This window comes from Dendroctonus ponderosae, unplaced genomic scaffold (genome assembly GCF_020466585.1).
Source record: "Dendroctonus ponderosae isolate FM_Combo_2020 unplaced genomic scaffold, Dpon_F_20191213v2 Dpon_F_20191213_7, whole genome shotgun sequence".
In the NCBI taxonomy this organism is placed as follows: Eukaryota; Metazoa; Arthropoda; class Insecta; order Coleoptera; family Curculionidae; genus Dendroctonus; species Dendroctonus ponderosae.
Genome location: NW_026018916.1, coordinates 11412334 through 11430226, shown reverse-complemented (window position 1 = coordinate 11430226; position 17893 = coordinate 11412334). Strand labels below are relative to the sequence as shown.

The following is a 17893-nucleotide window of genomic DNA, read 5'->3' as shown; positions in this document are numbered from 1 at the left end:
AGTACAGAAAAACTAGTAAAATAAATTAATTGTTATTAAAAACTGAGAAATTTGCAAAAAACTATATCAGAAATACGGCAGCAATGTTTTTCAAGGTACTCTGCCTAATTAACATTGCACAAATACCTGTTGCTTCGTAATTATTTAAAGGATAAACGCTAAATTCAACAGGAATCGTTGAATGACGGAATCTATTTCGAAATGTTAACCTGTTCTCATAACCTCGAATATTGTGTTTATAAAACCATACAACACCAAACATTTGAATGGTTAACTCCAAACAAGCTAGTGCCTGGGTAATCTCCTTATTATCCACTCTTATCAAGGAGCTTCTCGCATTCAGTTAATTAACCCCTGCTCCATTTGTATCTCCTTGTGCTGTGTGTATCGAACAAACGTGGTAGGAACGTAGCCGGTATTTATTTGGTGCCTGGGAAAGTGTTAGTTATTGTGCTCTGAGTGCCCCTGGAAGGCCCTGGATTCGATTATGCCCCATACTTGTTCCCCTGTGTCTGGAACCCGAACATCGATTGTTGTCCATTATCTTCCTGGAACGACTCTCCTCGCTCTTTGTTGGCGTGAGTTCTTCTAGCTTCTGCTATGTTACTGTAGGATTTCCCCTGAACTAATCGCAGATCCGCAAATTCGTGAAATAAAATTCAAAGTAAGTCACAGTTTGACAGATTATTGTTATTATTGACAAGGGCTATCCACTTGTAACTATCTGTTAATGGCAAAAAACATCATTGCCGCTGGGCCTTTTCATCAAAAAATTGTAGAGCAGAACTTTTTCAATATCGAAAATTTTTGTAATTTGAAGCAAAGATCGTAATTTTTCTTTTTGAATGCTTAAATATTCCAATATGCTACCAATTAAACATGGAACCATTTCAAAATAATGCTTAATAGCAAAGTTGAAATTCGATCTTCAACTGGAACTTCAACTTGGCGTCATTCCTCTGGAGGTGTTGTCTGGCGGTGTTTTAGGAGTACAGAGAAAATAGTAAAAAAAATTAATTGTTATAAAAAACTGAGAAATTTGTAAAAAACTATATTAGCAAGACGGCAACAATGTTTCCAAGGTAATCTGCCTAATTAACATTACGTAAATACCTCTTGCTACGTAATTAATAAAATCTCTGGAAACCATGGAATTATACAGAAAGTGACTGAGAAATAGTAGTGAAAATAAAACAGCATTAACACAACATGCACACCAAATGTTGCAGTTATATGACGAATGTAAATGTTGCACAATTTTGATTTTAACAACGCAGATATATTAGTTAGGGAAACAAATTATCATAAAAGAAAAATCCAAGAAATGATTCAAATAAAAAAACATGCAAAAGCAGTAAATTTCAGATCAGATACCGACAACCTTAGCAACATTTACCAAACCCTAATAAAGCCATAAGTATGGAAGTACACTAGTGAAAAATTAAAACTATTTCTGCTTGCCCTCAAAACATGATGAATCTTTTATCACTTTATAAATTATAGTTTTAATACAACATGTTTTAATTGTGAATTGGCGTTTGTAGTTTGTGTAACGCCGCAACGTAATGAAATAAACGATGTTCAAAATTTTTACTTCACACTTTGACTGAGACCCAGGAAAGATAAGAATATTTTAACGAAATTGTTAAAATAAATACTGAATATATATCTTATATTATATATTCCATAGCTAACTTCAATCAACTAAATTGAAAAAGTATAAATTGTTCGCAGACATTTATTTTCGAAAAAAACCTAACGATGTGATATATCACAGAAATCGTAATAAAATGATCTATTCGGTAAAGCAATAATCAAGTATGGTTGCCATAAAAACAACTGAAATTTGTGTCACATGTCAAAAATTACAGTTATTTTGGAGTTGGATAATTCAATAATGTCGTTAATTGAGTGAAAATGAAAAGAAAATGTGATTAATGTTTAAAATTGAGTTTATCGAATATTGCTCACCCTGCACTCAAGTAGAACAGTATGGTAAGTGGAAATTTCAAACGACTTTTGCATTCCAAAAAGTGCATTTTGTGCGGCAAGCCGCTGTATGAATTTGGCGTACCTACGCTATAAATATACACATAAATATGCCGGCAATGTTAACGGCGGGGCCCAGCGACCTGTGGCAACTAACGTAGGCCGCGGATATGATGGTGTTTAATGCGGATTAAAGCTTGAATGCACCAAAATGTGCGCTTTTCTAATTACGCTAGTAAAAAGATTCAATGGTTTGATAGGGAATTTTGCAAGTATTCCAGTAAGTTGACTTTAAATCGCCTCGTCGCCCTAGAGACTTGGTAGTAATTTGCAAAAAACTCCGGCTGGTTGGTGGCATAAACGGTCGAATTATTTGCGACCCCTTCGCGAGCATGCGTCCCGACTGGGGCCTGCCTGAATGCAAGTTCGCTTGCCCAGACGAGCTGCAAAACAACGGGTGCTGCATCTATTGCATTAGAGTGTACGCCGCGGGAGCCGGTAGAACACCCCCTTTAAATTTCAAAACCGAAATTCGCTAACCCTTTTTGGTTTATCGAAAATTCTCCGATATTCACGCTCGTCCACCGAACTTTCTGTTTTCGTTTTGGAGCCAAAACTGTGCACCGCTTTTGGACGAAGTTTTCAGTTAACAGTGCCTTAAGGATTTACTTTCGTTTTTTTACAAGTTAAATGTTAATTACTACCTATTTAGTTGTTAGTGTTATACATTTTAGTTATTTAAATAATGTTTGTTGTGTTTGTTAATGTGTATTAAGTGTTTTCAACGGACTTTTACAAAGTAAGTGCCCTTTAGATATACACGAATATTTATCAACCTGCGTTAGCTAGAATTCATGTTATTGTCGCAAAATTAATTTCAAATACATAGTGCAAATGCTCTGGCGTGCAGGAAAAAAATTGCATAAGCATCCTGGTCTTGGGTAAATGCAATACTATGCAACCGAATATACCTGCATCCTTAATAAGTGCAGAACTTGCTGATCTTTTATCGCCCAATACTCTACTTTGTTCATTGGGCATTTTCCTTATGCAAGTATGAATTGCACTGATAAATAACTATTTGCAATGCACAATATTGTAATTTATTCGCGGTTCAAAACCGGCTTATGCTGTTTGACCCTGTCGCGAGGCTAGTCGTTTGCGCGCAAACTTCACCAACCTGAAGCTGACGCGCTGCCGTTTACGTTCGCCATTATTGCCGGCCGCCATTTTAAATTTTAGCAAATTTGTAATCAATTTTAAGTGTTGTGTTCGTTTTAATCCGTGCGGGCTGTGATAGACTCCCATTGGTGAGTATGCGAAATCAATTTTGTCAAGTTTTCGCTTTCTTTTCGCACATATCCCACACCTTCGACCGGTGTAGCATGTTGATGTAAACTGTCATTTACACCTTCTTTGTTTTCGCTGGAAAATGGCGCATTTTGGGTAGGATTAGTTTAACAAACTATTGTTTACATACCAGAATTAGGAAATAGCTTCGGATACTATCAGTAGATTGTTGTCATTCATCTAGGCATGCAGGAGGTGTAGACAAATTATTACATTTCCAGCCCCTCTAACCTCTCAACAAAATTTGCGGGATTCATCAAAGTTGCGGTATTGCCAGACTGTCTTTTATCTCACCAACACACGGGACGACAGGATCGGATTAAGTGTGATTTTGAAATTATTTAAAACAACTGCCGAACCACTAAACCCAAAACCTATTATTTATTGCGTTTCTTCGGAGCTTTTATTAAAATACCTTGAAATCCCAAATGTTTAACACGGACAAATTTCCGCTAATTTTGGAACTCTGATTGCTGAGAGCGATTTTTATTTCTCTATGAATCCTTTTTGGTTCAATTTTTTTCGGTTAGTGCGTGTTTTATTAGTGGTTTAGATCAAGTTTCTACAGGGTGGAAATGAAACAATGGACAATTGGTGAGAGTTCCATATGCTCACAGTTGGCAAAAAATAGTTTTTTTTATTTAAACGTCACAGGCATTAGACGACCACATATCTTAAAAAAGTTTTTTAATTTTTTGCTCATCTCGTTTATTTACAGAGTTGTCCTAAAAAATCAAGATTTTGGTATTGCATTGATAACTCTTTACTTTTGAACCTATTTTCAAAATCTAAGGCTCATGTTGCAGTTAACACTTCGCAGTCGACTTGAGAAAACTAATCAAAATACCGAGTTGCATAAATAAACCAAATATTTCAATCTGAACTTTACTTTAGTCTTTAGTTGCAAATGTGCCAGTCACAGATCAGCGGCAATTCTGCTTTGGGTCATTAACTATGCAACTCCGTATATTGAACTTTGGTCTTAAGTTGTATGGAGTTGGTTAGCTTCAACATGAGCTTTAGATCGTTACCATCGGGTTGTTATCGCTGCAAATCCAAAAAGTTGATTTTTTAAGACCACTTTGTAAATAAAAGCTATTTCGTAAATTTCGTTTATATTTAAACTTTTGATGTTGAGATTAGTGATTGGCACTATTGAATAATTATTAAATTAATGATTGCAACTATCGAATAAAAACATTCGAATTAGTTCATTGATTGAATAGTGCACGCTATCTAGTGTGTAGGTCTGTTAAAAATTACAAACTTCTTCTAAAAATTCTTTTGGAAATACAGATACTTATTCATAAAAAAGTAATGCAGTGTCTTAAAATGCATCTTTCAGATCCGAGATGCATCGTGTATGTTTGACCCTAAGCTGTTTATTATTACGATGCCAATATGACATGTTATACGTATTTATTACATATATAAATAGAATTTTACTGATCGAAATCCAATTCCCTGCAAATCGTATAGTCCGTAGAACTGTTGGACATAATTTATCTGTTTCTGGTCGAGTCTGAATAGGTTGATTTATTTTAGGCAGGTTAATTTATAATTTATGGGTTCTTCTCCTTGGTCTTGTTTGTTTGGTAAATTCATTAGCTTTTTTAGGATTTTCTGTAAGACGTATGGTCACCCTCCACGCAAGGTCATATTTCGAGTCAGGTTCGGTCTATTCTCTAGCAACATATGATTTATACGTATAAATCTCATTAGCGTGAAATTATGCAATCCATTGTCAGGATGTTTAATACACACCACCCGCGGTCTCCCAAGACGAAAGAAAACGGAATTTCCGGGGCATGCGTTTCTCATATTCCAAGAAGGGTTTTGAAAACCTTGGATACGATATTAGCCGTTTTCTTTGAAAGTAGTGAAAGTCCCTTTTGTCAAAAACATAGTTAATGATAAAAATGAATACAATTAAATAAATGAATAAACTTTTTGCAAAAAATCTGTTGAATTTTTGAGTAAAAAACCAATTTTACTAAATCAATTTTAAATATATGTATTTGCTTAAAAAGTGAAAAATTAAATTATTTAAAATTTAAATTCGTTCAGTGCAATAGCTTAATCAGATTATCCTATAATTACAAAATACATGAATAAAACACGGCTATCGTATAATTCAAATGAATTACATTTTAAATTACAACTATCAAATAATTTGATAGTTCTCATCACTGCAAATTATAGCTATCGGATTATCCGATAATGCTTATAAAACAATTGAGTAAAACACTGCTATCGAACAACTAAAGTGAATTACATTTCAAATTAACTTAATAACTATTTAAAAACTATCGAATAATTCGATGGCTCTCATAGCTGAAAACATCGTTTTCGAATAATTCAAATGAATTGCAACTATCGAATTATTCGATAGTTTTCATCACTGAATAAAACATTGCTATCGAATATTTCGATAGTTCCCATCGCTTGTTGAGATCCAAAACCCTTTTTTTCTGCCCAATTAGGAGCATGCCAAACTTTCCAAAATTTTGCATTTTTTTATTTGCCACGCTGCAGAAGTTTTGTGGGTGCTTAATGTTTGCCAAAACATTAACTAACATCAAACGAATGAGGGAAGCAAATCCTCAATAACGCTTCAAATAGAAACAAAATTTGCGGGAAACGATCAGAATTTATCCAGTTCTAAAGTTGGGCACATTTGGTTGTGTAACGTTCATTTTGTTGAGCTGCTTATTTATTTATAAATCGTTTTTACTTAAGGAAAATATGTTGCTCTACAAAACATTTCAATTTTCATAACTAAAAAGTATTTTTGATCAATTGTAATTAATTGGGTCTGTTTGACCCACTTTGAACGGCAAAATAATTTTCAGTTTGTCGTACAAACCAGTTTTTTCATTATCCAGGATTATTCGAAATTCGCCAATTTTTTATTTCCATGTGAGTTTCTTTATTGTGTTTATTGTGTTAGTGTCTTTATTCTGATAGGTGTTGCTTTCTGCTTTCGTCTTGATCGGTCGGAGATAGTGGTAGAAAAAAATTATTATTTTTCTTGGGCGAACGTTTCGGCTTTATTTAAGCCATCATCGGGGCTCATCAATTTAGTGCATTTTCGCCATATAATGATGGTCGGGGCATGTTAACAAAGACAGGTGTAATTTCTTTATTGCGAGCCTTTCAGTTTCTGAACAATCATCGTCTCAATCGCTGTGTCGTCCCTTAACGAGTATTTATTTTCCAATTTGTTAACCACAAAAGGTATACATGTTCAGTCTCACAAGATTATTAAACTTACGTACGTAGAAAACTTGCTCGTAGGGAATCCGAGAACTCAGAAACTTTTCTGCTAAAACTACATATTTTACAGCGTCAAACGTTAAATCCATATTTAATTTATTATCATCTTGCTTCAATGTTCTTTACCATCGTAGCAAAATTTTTCCCTAATTAAGTACTATGTACTATAGGTAAAGATATAAAGGATTTTTGTAATGTTTCTTCAAAATTTCAAGGATATAGCCATTGCCACTATTGAAAATATCACTTTGGTATTTTAGAAATATTCTGATTTTGAGTCCTGTATTTTCACATTCGCATTTTAGACTCCCTTTTTGAATGGGCCTGAGCGTACCATTTCAACAATATCGAAACTCGCTGCTATAGAAGCAATTGCACAAAAACTCGTTTTGGGACTCTCAGTAAGTCAGGTTTACCCCCTATGCAGTGACCGGACTTTTAAGTCGATAATATAGTTTTGAGAAGAGAATATATGAAACTGGATGTTTCAGATGGTCCAAATTTATATAACGCTTGCTGACTATTTTCTTTCATTCTTGATAGTTTTTATTTCATTACCTTGTATGCTTGTCTGCCTTCTTCTCAATTTTCAGGTTTTATATTGATTTTTCATTTAAAGACAATTTCCTGTTTGTTCAAGCTTTTAATTTTTTATTTCAAAGTGGATAGTAGTTTTTTAACCATTATTTACTGCTTATTTTGGCACAATGGAGAAAGGTCTAGGTACACATTAATTGAACTGCATTGAGAACAAAGAGAGGTGAGAATTGAATGATAAAGCTAGCATTTTTTAGTTTTTGTTGTCTAGTTTGTCTTCCTTTGAATATAATACAATCTGGAATAAAATCGATATGCAACAATTTAAATGCAAATTTTAAGTCGACTTGTTATTACTTATTCATGTTATTTACTGTATTTAAACGAAGCTTCGTATTATTTTTGATTTGGCACTGGTGGCAATTTGTAATTTTGCGACTTAAAAGTAATTCTAAAATTTAAATAAATTATGATTTTATTCCTCTCGGAAAACATATTTTTCTTCAATTATCTGGAAAATATGTTTGATGATTTTCTTATAATTAATAACGACATTCTTGAAACACATGAAATTAAATGAAACTTTGAAATATTTTGTAGGTATATGCTGTTGTCAGTAGGAATTTAAAGCATTTAAACGTATGTGCATTATTGTTCTTTTATGGTCGGCAAAATAATTGAAAACGCGTTTTCTGTTTATTAAATTAAACCGTCTTTTACAGGTTGTAGAAGTAAATGCTTCGGCCCTGAGCTGATAGATTAAGAATCGATTGCAAAAGAAAGCCTTGAAGTAGACGTTCTTTATATCTCCTGTTGCAAAAACTTGAATTGCGCTGTTAATGTCTAACGTAAAAGCAAAAATACACATGTGGTCAAGATTTTTTCTTCCAGTAACCTTGAATTCCATTCCCCTATTTATACCTGTTCTAAATATATTCACATTGTGAAATGCAAATTTCACCAGAGTGATGCAGGCAGCGGTGCACTAATTTGCATGTGAAGAAGCTGAACTCTAGTACGATTTTAAATTTAAACACATGGCTCAAAGAGGAAAGGGCTCTGGGAGGGGTCCCGGTTTATACGGCTACTATGGCAGAATTACAAGTATTGATTTGCTACAGCTTCTGCATGCGTTGCTATCTAGACAATGTCTTGTTAATGTTAATGAAATAATCACATTCATGTTTAAATAGTGCAGTAAACTTGCTGAAATTGGCAGGAAATTATGGTGTTATTTACCAGTTGCATTGCAAATTGTATTTTGATACCAGCAGTAGTCGCTGATTTATTATTAGCTATTTACATTTCACAAGAACAGCTTTGTCATGAGTATTTCTCATTTTTATTATTTCTTGCTTGCTCTAATAAGTCATTGAGTTTAGAAAAAACTTTACGGCAAATTGGAATTAACTGCAGAAACCAATCACTGGATTTAGTTTGCCATTAGATACCTTGTTTTTAAAGTACATAATATTTTATTTTACATTCAAAAGTTCATCATAAACTATTGTACCTATACAGTGTAGATATTACAGGGAAGTAAACAATTTTTAAACAAACATTTTTCTGTGTGCCCTCAAATGTTGAAATCGTTATTTGTGGCGCGACAAAAAAAATGAGAATTACTGCACTCAACAGTACAGATCTGTCTCTTTAAATTAAATCGTCTTCAGATAATATTTGTATCAAATAACTCAAGAGATACTCATTAAAATTAAGTATCTAAATATATGCGTTCAAAGATTATGCTAAAATTAGTTAATGTAACTAACCAACGGCTACAGCGAGTAGATTATTGGCTTTTGCGCATTGTTTTTAAACTGCTGTAGGAATTGTGTTTGAATTTTGGTTGATAACAGCGAATCTGAACACATTATCAAAGTCATTGACCAAGACCTTGGAATTATGCCGGCCTCTAGACGGTTTTTGTGTCCGTATTTTCCGATGTCTACCTCTGTGCTAAATATTTGAAATACTTTTCGGCGTGCCATTGACTCACAAACCGGGAATTCTCATAGCTGTTCGAATTAACGATTAATTACTTCATATAATGTAAATACTCGACGTTGTTTTGCTTTCATGTTCTGAGTTAAAGTAGGAAAACAAGAGAATGTCTTTGAGAACAATGCAAATCTATTTAATGTTGAAAACAAATACTACCCATGCAGTATTTTTTAGGCTTAAGGCAAAGCATCATTATTCAGTTTGTCGCGTGATTTTATGAAAATCGGATCGGAATATCTGAAAAAAACCCTGGAACTTAGGTCATTTTATGTATGAGATTTTTACTTTCAGTTGTCTAAAAAACAGCTAGGTACTTTTGCTAGAAAATGTCTTTCAGAATTTCAAACTACTCTTCTCAGTTTATCGTTAGTCAAAAAAATGTGGATTTTTATAAAGAAACCTGTCTGTTACTTTAGCTCCGTAGGTTGTCAATACCAAGATAACTCATACATACTGCCAAAACTCTTTTGTCAGATACAAGGAGCCACGTTGTCCATATTAATTTTGAGGTGTTAATTTCAATGGTTCAATAAACACCTTATTGAACTAAAATTGTCTAGCGTACGAAAATATTGAAATTAATTAATATAACGTTTTTGTTTTTTTGTAACGTTAATTACGCCAAAACACTTGAAAACATCGTTTATTTCTTTTTTTACATTAATTGTGGTTTTTTTTCAGCTATGGCAGAAGGTAATGGTGAAGTTCCAGACGAATCAATGATCAAGATCATCAAGATTGAGGAATCAGAAAAGACAGCAGACTATCAAAAATTAATAGAATATGGCCTTGATGAAAAGGTTAGTGATAGCTAAAGCCGAAGATGTATGGGCATCGAGGATTAAAAACGTGTTTTTCCAGGTGGCTTCGAAGCTCGACGAAATCTACAAGACCGGCAAGTTAGCCCATGTAGACCTGGATGAGCGCGCCCTTGATGCTTTAAAGGAATTCCCTGTTGATGGCGCGCTTAACGTGTTGGGTCAGTTTCTCGATTCCAATCTCGAGCACGTCTCCAACAAATCGGCCTATTTATGTGGTGTTATGAAGACATATAGGTAAAGGCTTAAACTCTATATTATAAGTTGCACGTATGAATCACATGCAAATCGTTTCAGGCAAAAGAGCAGAGCAGGCTCAAGTCAAGGATCTACAGCAGCCGCTCCTGTTCCCGCAAAGGGTCCAGATGAGGACAAAATCAAACAAATTCTAGATAGGACTGGATATACCTTAGATGTTACAACGGGTAGGATATTTTCTGCTGGCACACCAAACGCACATGGTAAATCCCATTCTAATTTAGGACAAAGAAAATATGGAGGTCCACCGCCTGGATGGGATGGAAACACACCTGGATCCGGCTGTGAAGTATTCTGTGGCAAAATTCCCAAGGACTTATACGAAGACGAGTTGATTCCTTTATTTGAACAATGTGGCACGATATGGGATCTCCGACTGATGATGGACCCCATGACTGGAACCAATCGAGGATATGCTTTTGTAACATTTACTACTCGCGACGCCGCCCATGTTGCGGTACAGAAGGTAAGAGTGGAATTTGTCTAATATTACGGTTTGGTAACAGGTTTGGGAATATAGATAGAGGTTAATATGTAGATTTCTTGCAATCGGGCGTGCTGCAACCTAAAAGACATTGAACAAGGATATTTAGAATATCTGATGTGTCCTCCGGTTTTCAAGACCAGCCACAACATTTGCAGGTTCACGCAATTCTAAATATGTTTGTTCGTTGTGGTTTTTTTCTTAATCGGTACATCATCTTTTAATGTATTTGTTTCGGGATGTGTGTTAGATTCCTGCCTATTAAGGAACGTGTCTACATTAGTTAGCAAATGCAGGCCGTCAGAAGTTAGTAATGAAATTTGGCGACGTGAAAACCTTATTTTCTATTGTATTTTCTTACAATATTGTAATTAGTCTTCTTTTTTATTTTATTTCTAAATTTGTCTTCATCGCGTTCAACCTCCACCTAGAAGCTTGATGCCACCGTATGCAAAATTATTGTTTTCAAGCTAAGTGTTGAGATTATTTAAAATCTTTATTATCTTGGCCATCAGGTCGCGCAACTTTCTACATTTATTTTGCAAATATTTCCATTGTAGGAATAGTTCGATTTACTTTTTAGCCGTCGTCTTGGCATGTTTCGAATTTCCGTTCGTTTTAGTTATTTTATTTTTTATGTTCCGACTTTGTGAAATAATTCTTGTGCATTTTTTCATGGAAGGAATTGCTGAGAAAATGTTATTATTTTTGATTCGAAAATAAATACTTTCCATACAGGGTGATGCAAAATTGTCGCAATTCCTTTTAAGGTTTGCCGGGACAATGTGGAGAAACGTAAAAAATTGCGTCTATTTTTACAACATGTTAGCGGTTCAAGATGTACTTTAGCTCTGTGGTTAGGCGATCTTTTAAAGTAGTTGAGTGGTTATTTGGTGAACTATTAGTATAGCTACGTATTATAAATTAAACATTGCCCAACTTGCTTACACGTAGGCTAAACTTGTATTTGGAAAATTTGTAATTTCATACATTTTTTGCAAATGTCCAATGGTGACCATGCATACAATGAGCTTTACAGCGTATTTGTAATTAGAATTAAAATTTTGCTTTTGGAAACTTATAATGTATAACAATGTCGAAGATGCATTAAGATTTCTTCCTTGTGGATCCTCTAAAATGGTCAATTATTTCACATGATAGACGCCCTAACTAGTTTGTGGATTCAACAAACAAGCAAATCGATTACTCTGAGAAAGCGAAAGTAACGAGAAAAAACGAAATTTGGCCGTGATTGATGAGGGAAGTCATTCTGAAGGCAGAAGCAACAATTTAGCCGTCTTAAGTTCGATAGACCACAAGCAATAGCACCAAGCATGGAAAACCATATTAATGTTTCTCTCATAATTCCATATCAAGTAATAATTTATAGACGATTATATCTCTAGAGTTCTATAAACGTTTTTCATTAGAAAATGATTCTTTAACATCAAGCACCAAGTTGTGATTTGACGTCTAAGCATTCTTGTAAAAAATGAAAACTGATGTGAAGTAGGGTTATGAAGTAAAGTTGAGGATATAACGAGAATACGCTTTGATGCATATGCAGGCATATAATTTATCTATATCATTTCTTTGGGAAGTCACTTTAAAAACCAAATTTTGGAACATTTAATTCTTCTTAACTTTATCGTTTACTCATTGAAATGATGTTATTTTTATCTTTCACTTCTTACTTTGCTGATTTACGCCTAGAGCAACAGGTAAGGTAAGTATGTTGCCAAAATTATCACTTTTATGAGAACTATTTACATATTTACATTTTTTTCTATATACCATAATTATTCCCAGATAACACCTTCAGAGGAAAGACGTCAATTTTTAATCACCCAGTATTTAGGTATTTATTTTAATTATTATTAATTATTGGAAACGCAGTTTAGAATTTTATGTGTTATGTCGGATTATACCCTTCTGGTGGCAGTGTTGTGTTTAGCTATATTCTATTAACTCTACCAACAAAACCGATAAGCAACCGAACTTCCTTGTTTTCGCTGAACATTAATATTGTTATTAATTAGCATTAACAGCTGTGATTGCTTTATCTGAAATTGTTTCCATTTTGGAATATGATTACCGTTCAGAATGGATCATATTTCCAAGCTGTAAATACTTTTCTATAATTGGTGCTTTTTAATATTTTCATCAACGTTGTTTAGAGCAGCCAATATGCCGGGAGAAAAGTATTTATAATTCCTATGTACCTAATTGGCAATTCTATTATAGATGTGTCTTGACAGCTGTCGTCATAGCCTGCAATTTCAGTATATGACTTTTGTTGCAGCGGCTCTGACAACGGAGCTCTCACAATGTTCCTGTAGCTTTTATCCTCCACACTGTATATTTTATACATCAAAGAGAGCCTTACTCCAAATTGCCTTCTAAATTTGTAGATAATTTAACATTTACGCATTTTCTTTCAACTATTTTGGATACAAATTTCGTTGATTATTGAGTGTGAATTATTATTGTTCAGATATCAGTATTCAAATTGGTGATTTACGTACTGTTCTTTCTAGTGTTGATTTTGGAATCGAGTTTTCCCTTAACAGGTCTCCTCTTTGCGAAAGGGGCAAAATTGAGACCAATCAGTGGTACCAGTTCTACTAGTTGTGATTTGTACGTTGGGTGTTTTTTGACTAAGGTGACGAATTTGCACCATGATTGGAATATGAAATTGTAGATATAACATTCTCTATAAAATTTTCTTGAAAGTATCGCTTTATATGTTTTTGTCTTGTGTAGCTTGTTTTAAAAATATTTCTTGTTTCAAGTTGTAGCTTTTGAGTTGGATGGTCAAAATTTAAATATGTTTTAGGGGTTTTGGCCTAGTGGGGTTGATTCAAAACATAGGTTGTGCACCATTTGTAGGATTATTTCCAGTTGTGCTATTCGTATTTTTAAAACTGATTTAATCTGCTCACATCGAATTGTTTCATGGCAAGAACACATTTTGTAGTTTGAGTGCAGCATTTGTTAGTAGTAGTAAAGCGTTTTTGCCATGTTGTATTGTATAGCCAATAAATTAACTACACTAGATGGTAGCTTCATTGGTATACTCGTCAGCTTAACATTTGAGCAGACATAAATTTTTCGTTTTGGAACTAAATTATGGTTTAGTTTTGAAATGAGCAGCCAAAATTTTTATTATTCGACCATGCAAAATTGAACCATTCTGGCATTTGTGTTTTTTCTTTTTGGCGCAGTTGGACAATTACGAAATCAAACCCGGCAAGACCTTGAAAATTAACATAAGCGTACCCAATCTAAGGCTTTTCGTCGGCAACATACCAAAATCTAAAGGCAAAGAGGAGATTCTGGAGGAGTTTGGTAAATTGACAGGTAACGTTGCTTTGAACGCTTATTTTAATGAAACGAAACTAAATTAACTTCTAAATTGCAATGGAGCCGATGTTACGGTGTTATATGTTCTATAATAAACTTATGGCGTTTATTTAATTGCTTGCTTCGGATAAATAAAGTATATTTTATAATTATTTTTATCATAAAACACCGTTACTGGTCTGGCTCCAGTTCAAAAATCATCGTTTAACAAAATAAAATCGGCGTACGTTTGCCGGGCTCTGTATTTCTGTCTCTCTTGTCTCCAATGCTCTACCCCCATTCCGATCCAGTCAGTCCTATTTCTAAGCCCCCAGCCCCATTGCCCAAGGCACAAATATGGCTACCCTTCCACTGTTCTTGCAGCTGAATGATTATGAGATACGGAAAGGGAAAAAGATTGGCGTGACCATATCCTATAACAATCATCGGTTGTTTGTGGGCTATATACCAAAAAACCGGGATCGCGAGGATCTCTTGGAAGAATTTTCAAAGCATGCACGTAAGTTGAGCCTGCATAACCCCAACAACTAATTGGCTAGTCATTGATGGCCTTGTGAGATTAGGCTGAACTTTACATGTTTTCAAGAAGAAGCAAACATTAACATTATACTGACAAGATTTGATGCAAGAAGATTATAAATGCCAACGTTGCAAACAAAACTGTGGTCTATAGATCGACTTATTCTTTGATCGCCACATGTTAAAGCAGAAGAAAGCTAATCTATACGGATTATAGACAATTCATATTCATTTCACACAAGAACCTTACTAATGCCAGTAGTTGTCTTTTGTTGGTATGATGCCTTGCAAGTCCGACTGCAACACATGTTTGTCCATATTTTCTGGAATGTGTTAGTCACAAGCCTGTGAGCATTGGGTAGGGCAGGGCTGCCTATTTAGGAAAAGCTATAAAGTGAAGGGGGCTACTTTGAATTCGCTTAGCTGGTGTAACTACCCAATAACCGTGAACTTGAAGTAGCCTTCCGGATTTTCGAGCCTTTTCCTATTTTCCAAATTCCAAATTTGATTTCCGATATTTGAAAGATGATGCTTTTTTAAGTATATCGCTAATTTACATCCCACTAATTGACTCACATTTACACAGCTGGTCTCATTGAAGTGATAATCTACAGTTCTCCTGACGATAAAAAGAAAAACCGAGGGTTTTGCTTCCTAGAATACGAATCACATAAGGCCGCGTCACTGGCCAAACGACGACTTGGAACTGGCAGAATAAAGGTATATTATTTTACAATCAACAACAGTTCACATTGCCAATTTGATTCCTAGGGCATCAAGTGTTATGTTAATGTTTAATCGTATCGTTTTCGTGTTTCCTAGGTTTGGGGATGCGACATCATTGTGGACTGGGCTGATCCACAGGAGGAACCAGATGAACAGACAATGTCGAAGGTGAAAGTGCTCTACGTAAGGAATTTAACTCAAGACATCACCGAGGAAAAGCTGAAAGATTCATTCGAAGCATTTGGCAAAGTCGAAAGAGTAAAGAAAATTAAGGACTATGCTTTCATTCATTTTGAGGACAGGGATAACGCAATTAAGGTAAGTGTTCGTAAGATAATTTTAATCATTTTGTACAATAAAGATATTGGGCTCAAAATTCTGTTTTGGTTCCGTACAACAAATTGTAATTTCTCCACATTACAAGACTCGTAAAATGTTGTTGCTTTTCAGTATTTGTACCACTACAGCAATTGTTCTATTTATTGTAATTGTTACAGGCAATGGACGAATTAGACGGAAGAGAAATGGGAGGTTCAAATATAGAAGTGTCATTAGCTAAACCTCCGTCCGATAAAAAGAAAAAGGAAGAAATATTGAGGGCTCGCGAAAGGCGCATGATGCAAATGATGCAAGTTAGAGGAGGGTAAGTAACACTTGAATTTTAAATTACCTTGAACATTTTTCGAGCCAATCTGTTTTTACAATGAATAAGCAGAATTTAAACTAAACTAAATTTGATTTGCAATTTCACTTACTTTTCTCTGTACTATATTTTAGTAAGTAATATATTTTTGCTTTGTTTGCAGTGTGCAGGATCGGTAAGTATGTTTGTGTATTATTGTCGTACGGGATGTTTTAATGTGTTCGTATTCATTCTTACATGTTGTAGATTGTAGTCAAATAAGAATTGAAGTTAAAAAGTAGATATACAGGGTGTTTCTGAATAGTCTGTAGGAAGGTTTCCGTTAGATTTCAGCAGTAAAACCATTATTTAACAGTTTTAGATCAGTTTGTCTAATTACAAATTCTGTTGTTTTCAAGTTCAAGTACAATATTTCATGTTTTGAGGTGTTAATGGGCAATTTAGATCCTATACTCTGGGACTTTTTATACTAACACAAACTAAATATGTCGTTAAAGTCAGTTGTCATCTAATGCGGGGAATAATCGAATTATTAGACTATAGAAAGAATCGAATTCATAATAACAGCTAAATAACTAGATTTAGTTATACATCACGATTTAAAAACAGATACCAATTGCACACGAAAAACTTTCAATTGACTGAAAAAAAAAAAGATGTTTTTGCATCTTCGCGAACTCCTCGATAGGCAGATTTCACTTAAACGTAGACTGAAATTCCTATGGGTATTCGTATGAAATTAACCGATTATATGTTGATGTGAAGCAAATTTGTTTAAAAGTTTCTAATAAAATTGATGTTGAAAAAAAGTTGTGGCACACAACGTAAAACATTGTTAACAGTGGCTGAATTTAATTATATTAAATAATTCGAATTATGAGTATTAAACACGAGATATTCCTATCAACTTGATTGTAAAGGCATTCCGTAATTTAGGTTGGTTTCTTCTTAGGTTGGTGTCTAACATTTGATTTACTTCTTTTTCAGGATGATGCCGGGGGCTATGCCTCTTCGTGGACCCCCCGGGTCTGGTGGACCCCGTACAGGGCCTGGAATGAGAGGCCCCATGGGTCGCGGTGATTACGGTAAGTACAATCCTGGATCCTCGACAGGCAATCACACATTGATGATACTTTTAATAATGATAGCGCGCCCCTTAACCGATCGAGCGATTTGTTGTGTTTAGTCTGTTTGATGTTTATCAATATTTCGGTTGTTAGTATCAAAATATTATCAATTTATGAGTGAATAACCAGATATTTCACTAGAGTGATAACTTTTTAATAAATTTAAAAAATTTGGGTATTATTTCAGGTAGTTAGTTATTAGTTTACTTTACGATTGCCTTACATGATTACAAAACAATTAATTTTTCGAGTTGGAAACGAAAGTTGAATAATTTTTGTATAATTTTTTCTAAACAACAGAAACATCAAGCAGACTATGGACGATTATTCCTGTTTTCATTTGTGTCTAACGTTTACTTCTCTTGTGCAAAATAAATGGAACTTATCACAATAATAGTTTATCGCTTTTGCAGGGTGAGCTTAATTTATTTAACAATTTTAACACTCGTTTTAATGCGTACAGGGTGTCCAAAGTATACGTAAGAGCCATTTAAACTTAATTACCTTGCAGTCATATCTGAACGAAATTTGTACGTAAAAATCATATTTGGAAATATCACAGGCAGTTTTTGCTCCTGTTTAACATTTTTTAACAAAAGAAGGAATCTGTGGTTTATCATGTATACATATACAGGGTGACTCAAATGTGGTTTCAGTGCCAAGATATTAACAAGTGAAAGTCCAATACCCGCTTTATCATTGAGCGTTATTTTAAAATATCATTATGTTAAATTGGCAGACTATATGTAAACATTCCAATAGAAAAACTGCGAACTTGGAACGTTCGAAAAATGTAATT

At 34.4% G+C, this 17893-nt stretch overlaps 1 protein-coding gene and 1 long non-coding RNA gene across 16 annotated transcripts in view; one reads left to right on the top strand and one right to left on the bottom strand.

Moving 5' to 3' along the window:
- Positions 1 to 3605, bottom strand: part of LOC125505208 — a 5293-nt gene extending 1688 nt beyond the window's left edge. Inside the window, exons 1-2 of the long non-coding RNA XR_007282008.1 lie at positions 3470 to 3605; positions 1972 to 3414 (exon numbers count right to left, since the gene is read on the bottom strand). This is a non-coding gene — a long non-coding RNA (uncharacterized LOC125505208). The remainder of the gene's footprint in view (positions 1 to 1971; positions 3415 to 3469) is intronic.
- The window catches only part of LOC109543185 (heterogeneous nuclear ribonucleoprotein Q-like), a 60672-nt gene that overhangs the window by 30341 nt on the left and 12438 nt on the right, over positions 1 to 17893 (top strand). For 8 of the 15 annotated variants that reach the window (XM_048668609.1, XM_048668604.1, XM_048668598.1 and 5 more), the window contains exons 1-11: positions 1923 to 1995; positions 9838 to 9956; positions 10018 to 10211; positions 10272 to 10399; positions 10457 to 10698; positions 13941 to 14076; positions 15185 to 15318; positions 15421 to 15642; positions 15822 to 15967; positions 16131 to 16142; positions 16955 to 17052. In XM_048668609.1, the coding sequence (XP_048524566.1) occupies positions 1938 to 1995; positions 9838 to 9956; positions 10018 to 10211; positions 10272 to 10399; positions 10457 to 10698; positions 13941 to 14076; positions 15185 to 15318; positions 15421 to 15642; positions 15822 to 15967; positions 16131 to 16142; positions 16955 to 17052 (1489 nt within the window). In that variant the 5' untranslated portion in view covers positions 1923 to 1937. Of the gene's footprint in view, positions 1 to 1922; positions 1996 to 2425; positions 2789 to 3208; positions 3300 to 9837; positions 9957 to 10017; positions 10212 to 10271; positions 10400 to 10456; positions 10699 to 13940; positions 14077 to 14442; positions 14579 to 15184; positions 15319 to 15420; positions 15643 to 15821; positions 15968 to 16130; positions 16143 to 16954; positions 17053 to 17893 lie in introns of those variants that run through there. The other 7 variants (XM_048668605.1, XM_048668599.1, XM_048668597.1 and 4 more) reach the window with 6 other exon arrangements.